Raw genomic sequence first — 16,458 nt, 5'->3', positions numbered from 1 at the left:
CATATCTATGACAAAAATTTATATAATTTTTAAAATTTAGAATATATATTTGAAACGATCCAATTCATATAAGGATGAGAGATAAATAAAATAGTTAAGATAAAATATACATAAGTTACTTGCAAATATAATATAGCTAAGGGATTCAAGAAAATTATGCATTCAAAGTTTGTGATAAATAACCAAAAGAAAGTAAAATAGTAAGAGATGCACTATAACTATGTATTACACAATCATCTGCACAAGAATTTGATTTTAATTATAGATGAACAAAAATTATCTTTTTAATAAACAAAATATGTGAATATGAGGCTCAAAAAAAGAAGGGGAATGATCGCTGGTGCCAAGAGATTGCACGGACAAGGAGTAGCTCTTGACAGACTCATGGACAAAAATGAACATGAATAAACTGATTTCACATCGGAATGACAAAGATTCCGAAAATGTGGTAATTTGAGATTGTACATTTGAAGATTACATAAAAGATTTGATATTTATTACTCATATAAACAAGGTGCATCTTATATCCGGAGAGCTCATCACAAAAAAACTCCAAAGTTAAAAGTTGGGATAATTATGAGATAAGTGACCCCCTTGGAAGTTCATCAACGTGCGTGTGAATGAGGACATAAGTACGCTATAAAGACCCGTATTCGTAAAGTGGAGACATTCGTCAAATATGCGACGTTACAAAATCTTTAAAAGTCGACATGTATTTAATTAATTTGTTTTTTATTATAATGTTCTATTTGATTTATTATATTGTATAAGGATAATAGAATCGATTATAAAAGTTAATTTGATAAATATTTCATAATTTTATTCGGTACAAGAATAATGAAATCGATTATAAAAACTAATTCAATTATAGAATTTATTTATTAAAATTTGCTATGATGGAGTCATAGTTTTATGAATTACTTACTCATTATAACAATATTATAAGATAAAACTAAAAAAATGACTAAAATTATAATGACTGACTATACAAAAAACATGTTTATTCAAGTTTATGTGTTTTAGTAATAATGTAAATGATTATCACTATTATATAATGTATTTTTAGTATCTTATTTTATGATTTAACGAATTAATATCATTGTCTCATCTATCTTATAATTTTATCACATCTTGTTTGTCAATGAATATAATTGTTTTCAAACTTATTATTAACGTAATGTTTACGTTATACATGGACGTTATTTTATTCAACTTAAAAATTGGCACAAAAACTCTTATGAGCTAAAAGTAGACTTAAAAATTGGTATAAAAATTCTTATGATGTTATTTCATGTGTCAATTTTGTGAAATGAGTCTCTACGTTATACATGGACGTTATTTTATTCAACTTAAAAATTGGCACAAAGACTCTTATGAGCTAAAAGTAGACTTAAAAATTGGTATAAAAACTCTTATGATGTTATTTCATGTGTCAATTTTGTGAAATGAGTCTCTTATTCGACTCATGAGATAACATTTTTTTCACTCCGTAAATGGATCGGCTGGATCCGTCTCAGGGATATCAAATCATGATATCCTCTCACAAAAGACCTACTCAATAACTGAATAAATATAAAATTTTGAACAATAATTAGTAAATATCATTTTCCTTCGATTTATTTTAAAATCTTTTAATAAATGAAAAAAAAAAAAGAAATCAAACCAAAGAACATCCAACAAAATAAAGATTGAGTTCATAAATCAAACAAAAGGAAAAAAAGATAAATCAAATAAAAATAATTATTTTAAAATAATGATATAGTTATTTTTTAAAAAAAACATGGAGTGTAAATTCATTATTTTTCTATTTATTTAAAATTCCATTAAAGATATAGTTTTTATATTTAAAAAATGGAGCGTAAATGGTGTGCTATTGTTGAGCTATCAAACTTAAATTCATACTCTCTTAAGTAAAATGAGTGTAATAGTGAGTATGGTCGAATCCACAGGAAACAAGAGATGATTTCTTTCGAGAAAAAATAAATAACATGGAGGTTTTGTTGAATAAGAATAAAATAAAATATTAAAACTAAAATTAGAAAGCAATAAAAAATAATAAATATAAACAAGAATTAAATTATCGAACTTTGATTCAATGGGATTTTCACTATTCAATTGTGTCACTGTTCATCGACTAACATATTATTTTATTTCATACAGTTACAAGTAATTAACCTTAAAATTATAGGAATAGCCGCTAAAATCCTTGTGTTTTCCTAATTTAATTTACCAAACCCAGCATCCAGTCAAAACTTATTAATAACTAACTGGGCACGATAGCGTTCCGTATTAATTAAAAATAGCATTTTCACTTTGTGAAAACAGTTAATCCTAAAATCTAACAACCGAGATAGCTGCAATTGATAGATCGAGTTTCGTCAATTTATTTAGATTAAATATGCTATGATAGCACGACACACCTAAACTATCGCTACTCATGTACCAATCATTCATGACAATTACGGATAACTGAATTCATGGATAGCAGTAGAAAATTATATTCGAATTAAATTGTCAGATTAACCGAGATATAATTTTCATAGAATTAAATATAAAGCAACAATTACTTGAACAAAACACGAATATTAAATTGAAACACAAAAAGTCTCACAACGATAAATTGAAAATATTAAAAATATCATCTGAATCAGAAACAAAACTTAGCCTAAAGGTACGGAGAGAAGATGAGAAATTATTTCGTTTTTTTCTCGTTCTTTACTTTTCCTGCCTCTTTTTCTTCTACTGTGCGTGAGATTGGTGGAAAAGTTGTGAGCTGAATCTTGTAATCTGCCGCCTCCTCCTCACGTTTTGTATGGTTTTTGGGTCAAGAAGAGAAGCCCGCTAAATTAAAAACAACCCCTAAAAATCATACCAAAGATATGATAGAGTTTTTTTTTTGAATAAAACTCTATCTTATCTTTATTTCTCTCAATAAGAAAAATATTTCTCCAACTATTTTCCACAAATCAAATACCATAATTAGGAGTCTAAAATCTGATATTATTTTTGCAATTTTCGGATTTCAGATTTAGTTATGTCGATAGCTGAAGAATAATTACAATGCGTGATCACGCCTCGTGAAAAGACTATTTTTGAATTTTTTTCTGCTTCAAATCTTCTACGAAGATCGTATCGGCAACTTTAATTGTGATATAAAATCATCCTTTTTAGCCTAGATTTATCGTAAGAGCAGAAAACTTCATCATAAAAAAAAACATACAAAAATGTGTCAATTAAGCACATTGGTAGTAGTAACAGTGAGAGATACAACAACAAAAATGCAAACTATTTCGAGCCTATAATAAATTTCTTTCCAAAAAATGTTTCAATTTGTTTTAGAATCTATTAGTACACGGAAAACAAACAAACAAAATACATGTATTTATTAATATTATTTAACAAAGACACGAACACACGTACATTCACGCAATTCTATTATAGTTTTCAAATTTATTACTTGGTGTATTAGTTACGTTATTCATTGATTTGGAACAATCTCCTATCCGACTTTTGCTGAGGATGAAGATGAAGCGTCAAATGCAGGTGATTCATCAGATCTTGCCTTCTTTAAACTGATACAACCCATGACCCGATCAAACCCATCAAAAGAAATAAAGAATCCGACCACCGCAAGATTCTGAGTGGACCCAGATGGGTATACGGGCCAAATGTTGGAGGGGTAAAATAAAAAGAAACACCCCTACAACACCAGCTTCATTGCAGTTGGTTTTGAAAAAAGAAAAAGAAAAGGATCTGCCGCCAAAGAGAAACTAACAAAGAATGGGGGAAGAGAGAGCGGAAAAGGGTAAGTCAAAGATTTTCATATCATTCCTTGTTTCTGTCATCTTGTGTATTTTTGTACGAGATATACGGGGGAGACATTTGCAGTTCGTGGGTCCGATAATCATGTTTATTTGCTTCTGATTCTTTGCGTTTGTGAAATAATGCACAGAAACGAAAAATGGAGAGGAAAATGGCGAGCAAGCGGCCGTTGAAACTTGAATTATTGTTTCACAATATTCACTATACGGTGCATATTTTATCATGCATCACATGGTTTAGTCACAAGAAAAGAGGATATTAAAGAGTATAATTCGACAAGGTAATTACCTTTTCTGTTGCCCACATAAATTTCACTTATTTCACAAACTCATAACTAGTGCATGTAACATCTTTTCAGTCGACATATACATTATCATATATTACAATTAATTATTCTCGACACTAAGCATGTTCTCATGGAGTACCTAAACACGCGTGCAAAAATTTTCGCATACAAATGACTTTACAGATCCAATATAATATTACAAATGCCAGAAGTAACCATCGGGATTTAGAGATCAGGTGGCTACGATTTGTTCTTCTTTGAGCTGTAGAGTCGTCGGGATTTGGTCTATAGTCCCAAAATCGATTTCTTCACTTGGCGTAGGATTCTTAGCAACCATTTTTTGCCCCTTAAACTGGTGAGAACTGGTATTGCCCGAGCCATGGCTGCTGTACTTTCCTGCTGGGATATCGTGATTATGTTTGCCCTCGTACGTAGTAATGACGCATTTGGGGTCAGCTGAAGCTCTCTCAACATGTTTCCTAACGTCACAACCAGAATATGTGCACCTATAATAACTCCTGCAGAAAGGTTTGACATTATTTGATTATAACCTTAAAAGATCGAGGGGTACACGGGCTAGTTCTTGACAAAAAAGTCAGGTTCTAGTTGAATTGTCTACAGCAATCGATGCTTAAATCCAATAAATTATCAACCAAGTCTTTGAGATTGAACTCGAAGGCCAATTTGGAAAGCAATTTCAAGCTGCTGAAGTAACACAATTGTATAAGGTGTTTCCAATAAAAATTATTTATCCAAAGTTAAACATACACCAGCGATAAGATTAGTGATTAAAACTTGTTTATGACATATGCTAAATCAAGATCATGTCCCCTTGGATGCATATTTTCAAGAGAAGTGCACTTACGGAGCAAATGTTAACCCAAAATCCTGAGCAACCTAAAATTCCTAGCGACAAAAAAAAATCCCCTGACTTGAAATTCTCTCAATCGAGGACACAAGTTATCATCATCCGATGTCCCTTATATTTATCAGAAGGTTCAGCATAAAGAGATGTCAAGATCAAAAGTAAAAATTAAACACACTTGTGGTCAACTAGTAAAGTTGAATAAGATTTAGTTTAAGAAACACATCATGACAACAATATTAACTTCTATATTGATAAATGGACCAACCTTGGATGAGGATTCCCCTTGACTACTTTCTGTCCATATTTTCTCCATCTGAATCCATCATCCAAAAGATCAACTTCACTTCTGGCCTGAACGACAATCTTTGAATCTGTAACAATTTGTTGTGATGAAGCTGGCATTGATGATCCAATGTCCACATTCCTGCATTTTAAAGTAAGAGTATGTCACCCGAGAAAAATGATAAGGAAGTGAGACGAGAAACAAAACAACCATTTTACCTTCTTTTGGCAATTGATTCGTCATCATCCCCATTTAAAACTACTGCAGTATCTTTCAATTCCTCATTGTGACCAGTGACAGGAAGATGCTCAAATGAATGTTGAGTGGTTGCTGGAAAACTTACAGCCTCGGAAAAAACGGGCTTCACTTGTGAGTTTACCGATACATCGAAACCAGAATTATCCATTCCCCGTTTATTGGGATGGGGCGGATCATGCTTGTGCTCTCCTTTGTACGTAATCTCAGATGCATGACCATCGACCCCTCTTTCAACCTTTTTCTTGACAGGACAGTTAGGATGTGTGCATTTGTAGTAGCTCCGAGGACATTCACTGGCCTTCACATGCTTCTGGCCGTATTTTCTCCAGTTATAACCATCACTGGCCGGTTTATCACCAGCAACAGAAGGAGCTCTTTTATCGGATAGGGAAATATCAGATGTCTCGACTTTTGAACTCTCTGGTACTGCTGGTAAAGCACAGGTCTGCTGTGCCGAAGATTCTTTTGGTGCAGAAGAATGACGGTGCTCCAATGCTTCTGTAGATGACGAACGGTGAAATTCTTCTTGAATCTGCATGTAAGATTGGGATAGTGCCGCCTGAGCTGTCACATGAGCTAGAGCCTGCTGGTGCGACATTCCAAATGGGCTCTGCACAAAATTTTAAAAAAAATCATTATTTAACCCGGCCAAACCAAATTCTGAATCACTTAACCAAAGAATTTCCCACTGGACTCATGACAAGAAAAACGGTTGGAATATTTCTACAAAAGAAAACAGAGCTTCCAAATATGCAGACTCGAACATACGAGCACAGGATTGAAGCGAACGTGAAATCTGAGATTTCTAACCTTAGTGAAACTTAACCGGGATTGCATTATTTGCCATTTCAAATACAAGCTGTCAAATCCTTTACAATTATCTTAAGAAACAAATCCTTAAACTGAGACATGCTTATTCAAGTTTGAATAGTTATTTCAAGAAATCCCAAGTAAACTCGACCATCCAACAACTAAGAATCTAGAGCAAATGACCGACAGAATGGAAAGTTAACTCCGGATCGGTAGCTTACGTTTAGTGGGGACAAAAACCCAGGTGAATTAAGCAATCCAGAAGGACTCAATCCCCGCGGAAACATGAAGAGTGGGCTCAAACTCTGAGGCTCCGACGGGTGAGACGGCGGCTGAGCCACCATTAGATTCATAGGCCTATTCCGTTTATACCCACCACCGCTCTCACTATTTTTCTCATCATTAGAAAAACTCCCCTCTCTCACTTCTCTCCCAGAATCTTGACTCGATAGAAACCCCGGCTTCCTCACGACCGGCGAAGCCATGGCTCCCGCTAAAAGCTGAGAGAAAGAAAACGGACCCTGGTCCCCGAGGTAGCTCGACACTAGCGTCATCGGACCCGGGCTGAATCCAAGACCTGACCAGTTAATACAGAGAGCATCCATGGAGCCACGTGGGGGTACCGAGATCGTCGGCTTGGATTTAGAGACCGCCGACATATCTTCAATAGTACCCATTTCTTGATCTCTTGTTCTAGGAAAATCTAAAAGTAGATAAAATCCCAACAAATATGATTTTTAATATTTAATTGCAGTAACAATAAGTATGTTTCCTCTCTGTTCGTCTTCTTACTGACTCACCATCGCACGATACAAACAAACGCATATATGTATATATATATCTCAAGTTGTGTGAGCATTAACTGCTGGGTGGGGCCCGTTTCAAATTGTTTTTGTTTTTTACATCAAATAAATGAGCAATCAGTTACCCATCATCTCTGCAAACTGAACATTTGACTACCATTCCATGCCCTTGTACTAACTGTGGTGTCATGAAACTCAATATAATCGTTAATCTTGAAAAATAATATTTAAAATATGTGTATTGAATATTTGAATGTTGAATATTTGAATGTTGGAAATAAGAGTTGTAAATATTGAAAATTAGTGTGTGATGATGTAGGTAATGATGAATTTATTTTTGGATTATTTGTAAAGATTTTCTATAAATAGATCTATCATTTGTGAAGAAAATCACAATTAAGTTGAGAAAAATATAATAAAGTGTGTAGTTCGATAATTTTGAAAGTTTGAGATTTTTACTTTTTACCATAAATTTTTACTTTTTCACAACACGTTATCAGCACGAAGCTCTAAAAGCTCTCCATACTTTTCCAAGCTCCAAACAGAAGAAAAAGGTAACAAAAGTAATAATATTTATTTTACTGTTATTTATTTATTGTGTATATATTTAATATATAATATAATGTTATTATATAATAAAAATTAGAAATAATAATTTTTTCAAAAACTTGTTATAAATCCTGGGAGGATGTTAAGACGACATCCCACACTCCCCGTAAGGGATACGACAAGTATAAAAGCCTATAAGGTTTTTAAACAAAATAACTTATGACACCTCATTATAATAATGTGATATGATATACATAATTATTTAAACATGACTAATATTATATACATCATATTATTACCATAAAATTGTACAAATACATACATTTATTTTTTGTACACCAACAGTCATAAACGGTAACAAAACGGCTAGTTTTTACCCTATAAATTTGATCTCATAAACACATTCAATCACTTCAACTTTCTCTTCTTCTCTAAAAATTATTCTTCATCAAATTTTTCGAAGAAGAAAGAAGATGGCTTTCTCAAGGTTATTTTTAATTATTTTGGTTATCATACTCACGAGTCTTGTATTTATTGGAGAATATCCTCCTCGTGTGTTTTCTTTATTTTTACGAATGCTTGTACTTGTTGTTTATCCATTACTTTGTATTGCAATATTCATTAACTAATAAAATGCATCGTAGTTTTTTTTAGTACCACCATGTCAAATTTGACAAAGCTCGAATTTGTTGCGCTCGACATCACGGGAAAAAATTATATGCCATGGACTCTCGATATAGAAATGCATCTTGATTCATTGGGTCTAAGCGAGACCATTAAAGAAAATGATATATCTTCATCACAAGAAAAAGCAAAAGCTATAATATTTTTGCGTCGACATCTCGACGAAGGTTTAAAATGTGAATATCTCATCGAAAAAGATCTCATGGCTCTATGGAAAGGATTGAAAGAAATATACGAACATATAAGGGAAGTTATACTTCCGACCGCCCGTGATGAATGAAATATGTTAAGATTCAAAGATTTCAAGAAAGTTAGTGATTACAATTCGGCGATGTATCGAATAATCTCGCAATTAAAATTTTATGGACATGAGGTTACGAAATCAGAAATGCTTGAAAAAACATTTTCCATGTTTCACGCATCAAATATAACTTTACAGCAACAATATAGAGTTCGTGGATTTGCGAGATATTCTGAATTTATCGCCTGTCTTCTTGTGGCGGAAAAAAACAACGAGCTATTAATGAGAAATCATCAGTCCCGACCCACTGGATCAACAACATTTCCAGAAGTAAATGCTGTGAGTAAAATTGAATTTAAACCTGAAAACCAAAATCAAATCCAGAGACAAGGTTTTGGTCGAGGTCGAGGTCGTGGTCGTGGACGTGGACGTGGAAGTGGTCGTGGTCGTGGTCGCGGCCGTGGTTTTGAAAACAATCGAGATAGTTATTATTATAACTCATCTCAAAAGGGCGTCACGAACCACCCACCAAAAAGGCATCATGAGAACATGAGTGTAAATGAAAATCACTCAAAATATTTGGAAGTTCTTGTTTTAGATGCGGCACTCCAGGACATTGGTCTCGTATTTGTCGAGCCCCCGAGCACCTTTGCAAGCTTTATAAAGAATCGATAAAGGGGAAAGAAAAAGAGATCAACTTCACTGAACATAGTGGTCATTTGAGTGATTCAACTCATTTTGATACTGCAGATTTCCTGAATGATTTCTCTGGAAATGATCAATATACTGGTGGAATAGAAATGAAAAATATTGACGTTAGAGATTTTCTCAATGATTTTTCTGAAAATGAACAATATATTGGTAGAATATAATTGTAAAATAATTTATTTTTCATGCACTCATATGATAATGTTTTATCGTACAAGTATGATATGTGTTGTATTTTTCAATTTATTGCATACGTATTGTCAATAATTTTTTTTTCATTGTATATTTTTTTTGAAATTCAAATATGGAAAATGCTACGAACAAAGTTGAAGCTTGCATACCTGATAGTGGTACAATGCACACTATCCTCCGAGATAAAAGATATTTCTTGGAACTAAAACCAACAAAAATAATGGTGAATACAATAAGGTCCTGTAGACTTGATTAAAGGATGTGGTAAAGCACAATTTTTGTTACCTAATGGTACAAAATTTTTTATCAATGATGCTTTGTATTCACCACAATCAAAAAGAAATTTGTTGAGTTTTAATGATATATATTTCCATGGGTATGATACTCAAACAATGAATGAAGGGAATGAGAAATATATGTGTCTTACCACATACAAATCAGGAAAGGAATATGTAGTTGAAAAACTACCAATGCTACCTACTGGATTGCATTATACATATATAAGTCCAATTGAATCAAACATGGTAGTTGATAATTCTTCAATACTGATCAATTGGCATGATCGATTAGGACATCCTGGTTCAACAATGATGCGAAGAATTATAGAAAATACACATGGTCATCCGTTGAAAGACCAGAAGATCTTTCAGAATAATAAGTTTCAATGTAAAACATATTCTCTTGGAAAACTTATTATAAGACCATCACCAGCCAAAATCCAAACTGAATCACCAGTGTTTCTTTAACGTATTCAGGGTGATATTTTTGGACCAATCCATCCACCATGTGGACCATTTAGATACTTTATGGTATTGATTGATGACTCCAGCAGATGGTCACATGTATGTTTATTGTCAACTCGAAATGTTGCATTTGCAAGATTACTTGCTCAAATAATAAAATTGAGGAATCAATTTCCCGATTATACAATCAAGAAAATTAGACTTGATAATGCTGGTGAATTTACTTCTCAGACTTTCAATGATTATTGTATGTCTATGGGAATCATTGTTGAGTATCATGTTGCTCATGTACATACACACAATGGATTGGCTGAATCATTAATTAAACGTCTGCAAATGATTGCTAGACCAATGTTTATGAAAACAAAGCTTCCTATTTCTATATGGGGACATGCAATTTTACATGCTGCTGCATTAATTCGTATCAGACCAAGTGCATATCATAAATAATCCTCATTGCAGCTTGCATTTGGTAAAGAACCAGACATTTCTCATCTGAGAATTTTTGGATGTATGGTGTATGTGCCTATTGCACCACCGCAACGAAAGAAAATGGGACCTCAAAGAAAGGTTGGAATTTATATCGGTTATGATAGTCTATCAATCATTCGATATATTGAACCTCAGACAGCCGATGTGTTCACAGCACGTTTTGCTGATTGTCATTTTAATGAGGAAATCTTCCCAATGTTAAGGGGAGAATAGAAACATACCGAAAAGGAAATTGCATGGTATGTATCATCATTGTCAGAGACGGATGTATTCTAGGGCTGTACTGGGCTGTGGCCCAGCCCATTTTTTTAATAATTTAGCGACGGTTAATATTTGCGGCGGTTTTAGTAAAACCGCCGCCGATCTGGATCGGCGACAGGTTTTAATTGCACCGTCGCTACGAGTGACGGTTTATTCAAACAGTCGCTAATAACAGTCGCTATTAGCGACTGTTTTTTGAAAAACCGTCGCTAATAGCGACGGTTGTTTCAAAAACCGTCGTACATCAATGTCTTAGTCCAATCAAGTCCCGTCCATTTACAAGGATGAGACCAAATTTATCCTCTGATCCGCCCCACCTCAATTCTACAAAATTTCTCTCCCAAGTCCCAAGCCCTTTAGCGACAGAATAGAATTGCGGACTCCCGAAGAAATCGAATTGCTCATCGGCAAGGCAACAATCCAGGTAAGAATCGGCTATACATTTTTTATTTTGTTTTTTATAGCTTCTCTGTGTGTGATTTGTGGTTTCTTGATTGTTTGTTGTTGAGTTGTTGAGTGACTATTACTTGTTTATTTGGTTAATAATTATTTTATTCTTGTTTAGGATTATAAATTGAACTATTTCAAAATGGAATATCAATCTGCGGCAAAGAAAGGAAAAACATTGATATCCTCTTTCTTTAAGAAGAGAGATCGTCAAGCTAGTGAAGATACTTCAATTCCTACGGTCCTTACAATGCAACATCAATCCAGTGAAAGTCTTCTATTTCCCAATATCCAAATTCCTTCATGTTCCTCTCCTAGAGACGATCATCAGTCTTCGTCTACTTTTATTGAACGAGATCCAGGAAAAAGAAAACAGATATGCGAATATCATGTTAATGTACGAGATGAGATAAGACGTTCATATCTAAATATGGGGCCTTATCAACCAGATATGTTGGAGTATCCAGGTACAAAATTTGGAAGCCAGAATCGTCGTTTTCAGAAAAAATGGTTTCAGAAATTTTATTGGTTGGAGTATTCGCCTTCAACAAATAAGGCATATTGTTTCTATTGTTTTCTTTTCCTGAATGATGTTAATTCATCTAATATCTCGGCATTGGTCAATGAAGGATTTGACAATTGGAAAAGAATAAATCAAGAAAAAACATGTGCTTTTCTTGTCCATATTGGTTCTGCAGCTTCTTCACCTCATACTATGTGTGAGAGAAGGGCTGAAAATTTGATGAGGCCCTCACAACATATTGATAAAGTGATGCATGCACAATCTAAAGAGGAAAAAGAGAAAAATCGTCTGCGTTTGAGCACCTCAATTGTAGCTGTTCGTTGGCTAGCACTTCAAGGTTGTGCTTTTAGAGGTAACGATGAATCTCTATCTTCATCTAATCGTGGAAATTTTCTTGAATTGGTGAAGGCTTTTGCAAAAATGAATATAGAAATTGATGAAGTTGTGCTTGAGAATGCTCCAAAAAATGCCCAATATATCGCTCCAGAAATTCAGAAAGAGATTTTACATATTATGGCCAATAGAGTACGACAGATGGTTCGTGAAGAAGTTGGAGATAAATACTTCTGTATTCTTGTTGATGAAGCCCGAGATATATCTAAACGAGAGCAAATGGCCATTATATTGAGGTTTGTGAACAATCATGGGATTTTGACAGAAAGATTTTTTGCCATCAAAAGTGTTAGTGACACTACCTCAATGAATTTGAAAAATGAGATATCAAATGTTCTTGTTCATCATGATCTCCATGTTAAGAAAATCAGAGGCCAAGGATATGATGGTGCTAGCAATATGCGTGGAGCGTGGAATGGACTTCAAGCATTATTTCTCAAAGATTGTCCCTATGCATACTATGTCCACTGTTTTGCACATCGTTTACAACTGACATTGGTTTCTGCAGCTAAGGATGTTAGTGTTATTTGGGAATTCTTTTCTCATTTGGACAATATTGTTAATATTGTCACTTCTTCTACTAAGCGCATTGCTGAATTACATACTGCACAGAGAAATGAAATTGAGTATATGTTGTTAATTGGAGAACGTGATTCTGGAAGTGGTGCAAACCAGATTGGTAATTTGCAACGAGCAGGAGCTACTCGTTGGAGTTCTCACTATGATTCGGTAAAAAGCTTGATAGGTATGTACACTGCAACTTGCAAAATTTTTGAAGTTCTCAGTGATTATTCTCCAAATGGAAGAGTTAAGGCTGAAGTTCGGGGGATTTACAGAAACATGGCAAGCTTTGAATTTGTGTTTATTTTGCACTTAATGCATAAAATTATGAGAACAGATACTCTTTGTCAAATTCTTCAAAGAAAATCTCAAGACATTTTGACCGCTATCACATTTGTCACTACTACCAAAACTTGCCTTCAAGAATTTAGAGAATGTGGGTGAAATGAATTTCTTCAGGAAGTTAAAGTTTTTTGCTCAAGAAATGAAATTGATGTACCTGACCTTGATTGTCTATATAAGATTGGACGTTCCTGTCGGCAAACTACAATAGAACATCATTACCACTTTGATGTTTTTAATGCAGCAATAGATTTCATTTTGATGGAGTTAAATACTCGGTTCAATGAGTCATCGGTGGAACTTCTTTCTCTTAGTACAGCTTTAGATCCTAAAAATTCATTTGACTCATTTAACAGTGATGATATTTGCAAGCTTGCGAAGAAGTTTTATCCTGGAGATTTCACAGATCAAGAAATTGTTGCTTTGGAGTATGAATTGATACATTATAAACTTGATGTGATGCAAAATTTCTACACTTGTTGAGTTGTGTCAGCAATTGACCGAGAGTGGACGGTCAAGTGTTTATGTTATGTTGACTAGATTGATTCATCTTGTTTTGACATTACCTGTGTCTACTGCCACTACTGAGCGGGCTTTTTCAGCAATGAAGCATGTGAAGACGGCATTTTGCAATAAAATGGAGGATGACTTTCTTGCCGATTGTTTGACACTCTATATTGAACGAGATTTAGCTAAACATATTGATGTAAATTCTATTATTGATGAATTTTATGTTTTAAAATCTCGTAGGGCACAACTTCGTTGAACGATATAATGTAAATTTTTTTTAATAATATATAACTTATCATATTGACTTCAAGCCCCCCCAACTTTTATTCCTGGATCCGTCCCTGATCATTGTTACATCTGGATCCAAGAACAAAACAATGTGAAAAAGATGTACAACAAATTGTGCACTTGCAAAGAATAGCAAATCAAATATCAGATGCATTTGCAGACACAAAAGGAGTAATTAAATCATATATACATGCTGCAAATGCCCCTGCTTGAATTGAAATTCCGAAGAAACAAATTGAAGATACTCATGATGTCATTAAACGCCTGAAGCGTGGAAGGCCAGTCAGTTCCAAGGATAAAAATCCTCGAAAAAGAAAATTTATAGAGAAACACGATGATCACAAAAGAGAAAATGATGTTCCTGAAGAAACACATGATAATCACAAAATAGAGAATGATGTTCCTGAAGAAACACATGATGATGAAAATGTTCTGTCAGAAACACAAACTGACGAGAATCATGAAATATATATCAATTACATTAATACTGGAAAAATATGGAACCGAAAAGATATAGAAGAAATTGATGATATATTTTCTTATAATGTGGCAATCGACATTATAAATGATAATGAAGATCATGACCCAAAATCTTTTAGTGAATGTAAAAATCGGCAGGATTGGATAAAATGGAAAGAAGTCATCCAGGTTGAATTGGATTCGCTAAATAAACGTAATGTTTTTGGACCTATAGTCCTTACACCTGAAGGTGTAAAACCTGTTGGATACAAATGAGTTTTTATTCGAAAGCGAAATGAGAAAAATGAAATAGTAAAATATAAAGCTCGACTTGTTGCACAAGGTTTTTCTCAAAGGCCTGGAATTGATTATGAAGAAACGTATTCTCTCGTGATGGATGCAATTACGTTTCGTATTTGATTAGCTTGGCGATATCTGAAAATTTAGAAATGCGTCTTATGGATGTTGTTACAGCTTACTTATATGGATCACTTGATAGTAATATATATATGAAAATCTCTGAAGGATTTAAGATACCTGAAGTACAAAGTTCAAAACTCAGATAATGTTATTCTGTGAAATTACAAAGATCATTATATGGGTTAAAGCAATCTGACCGAATGTGATATAATCGGCTAAGTGATCACTTGATGAAAAAGGGATATGTAAATAATTCAATATGCCATTGTGTTTTCATTAAGAAAACAACATCCGGATGCGTAATTATTGCTGTATATGTTGATGATTTAAACATCATTGGAACGAATAAGGAAATTCAAGAAGTTGTGTCATACTTGAAGTAAGAATTTGAAATGAAGGATCTTGGAAAAACCAAGTATTGTTTGGGTTTACAAATTGAATAAAAAGAATGTGAAATATTTGTTCACCAGACAAATTATACAGAAAAGATCCTTAAACGTTTTAATATGGATAAATCAAATCATTTAAGTACTCAAATGGTTGTTAGATCATTAAATATAGAAAATGATCCATTCTGTCCATGTGAAGATGATGAAGATATTCTTGGTCCAGAAGTACCATATCTAAGTGCTATCGGTGCCCTTATGTATCTTACAAATTGTACAAGGCCCGATATATCTTTTGCAGTAAATTTATTGGCAAGATTTAGCACATATCCAACAAAGAGACACTGGAACGGAATTAAACATATATTCCGTTATCTACGAGGAACGACAGACTTGAGACTTTTGTATTCAAAAGATGCTAATCCAAGTATAATTGGTTATGCCGATGCTGAATACTTATCTGATCTACACAAGGCACGTTCCCAAACTGGATATGTATTTACTCGTGGAGGCACTGCAATTTCTTGGCGTTCACAGAAACAAACGCTCGTAACAACTTCATCAAATCATGCCGAGATTATTGCACTACATGAAGCAAGTCGTGAATGTGTGTGGTTAAAATCAATGACCCAACATATCCAAATCTCATGCGGATTATCATTTGACGAGAAGCCTGTGATACTATATGAAGATAATGCTGCATGTGTTGCTCAACTGAAAGAATGATACATAAAAAGCGAAAGAACTAAACATATTCCTCCTAAGTTCTTTGCATTCACCAAGGAGCTTGAGAAGAATAAATATATTGATGTTCGTCACATTCAATCAAGTGAAAACTCATCAGATCTCTTCACAAAGGCACTTCCTACGACAATATTCAGAAAGCACATATATAATATTGAGATGCGCAATCTACGAAATTTGTGAAAAATTGTTCGTGTCAACATGAGGGGGAGTTTACGTGACTGCACTCTTTTTCCCTTACTATGGTTTTTATCCCAATGAGTTTTTCCTAGTAAGGTTTTTAACGAGGCAGTATAAAAACACGTAATGAAGACAATCATTATGATCATCATCACAAGGGGGAGTGTTGAAAAATAATATTTAAAATGTGTGTATTGAATATTTG

General features: G+C 33.8%; 2 protein-coding genes and 1 long non-coding RNA gene across 3 annotated transcripts; 2 read left to right on the top strand and 1 right to left on the bottom strand.

Moving 5' to 3' along the window:
- The first annotated feature begins 3,503 nt into the window (after positions 1-3,503).
- On the top strand, positions 3,504-4,254 carry LOC142522456 (uncharacterized). Its single transcript, XR_012814481.1, has 2 exons — positions 3,504-3,805; positions 3,953-4,254. It is a non-coding gene; the product is annotated as an uncharacterized LOC142522456 (long non-coding RNA).
- LOC142522455 (putative WRKY transcription factor 3) lies at positions 4,245-7,124 on the bottom strand. Its single transcript, XM_075625870.1, has 4 exons — positions 6,549-7,124; positions 5,478-6,127; positions 5,242-5,400; positions 4,245-4,626 (listed from the first exon to the last, which is right to left on the bottom strand). Exons 1-4 carry the CDS (start codon positions 7,002-7,004, stop codon positions 4,341-4,343), a joined length of 1,551 nt encoding a protein of 516 aa, XP_075481985.1. The 5' UTR covers positions 7,005-7,124; the 3' UTR covers positions 4,245-4,340.
- Positions 7,125-12,162: 5,038 nt separating this feature from the next.
- LOC142522119 (uncharacterized) lies at positions 12,163-13,749 on the top strand. Its single transcript, XM_075625271.1, has 2 exons — positions 12,163-13,206; positions 13,384-13,749. Exons 1-2 carry the CDS (start codon positions 12,163-12,165, stop codon positions 13,747-13,749), a joined length of 1,410 nt encoding a protein of 469 aa, XP_075481386.1.
- The last annotated feature ends 2,709 nt before the right edge of the window (positions 13,750-16,458 follow it).

The sequence above is a fragment of the Primulina tabacum genome, chromosome 13 (genome assembly GCF_025594145.1).
Source record: "Primulina tabacum isolate GXHZ01 chromosome 13, ASM2559414v2, whole genome shotgun sequence".
Taxonomy (NCBI): Eukaryota; Viridiplantae; Streptophyta; class Magnoliopsida; order Lamiales; family Gesneriaceae; genus Primulina; species Primulina tabacum.
The sequence above is the reverse complement of the archived record's forward strand: the minus strand, read 5'-3'. Positions and strand labels throughout refer to the sequence as shown.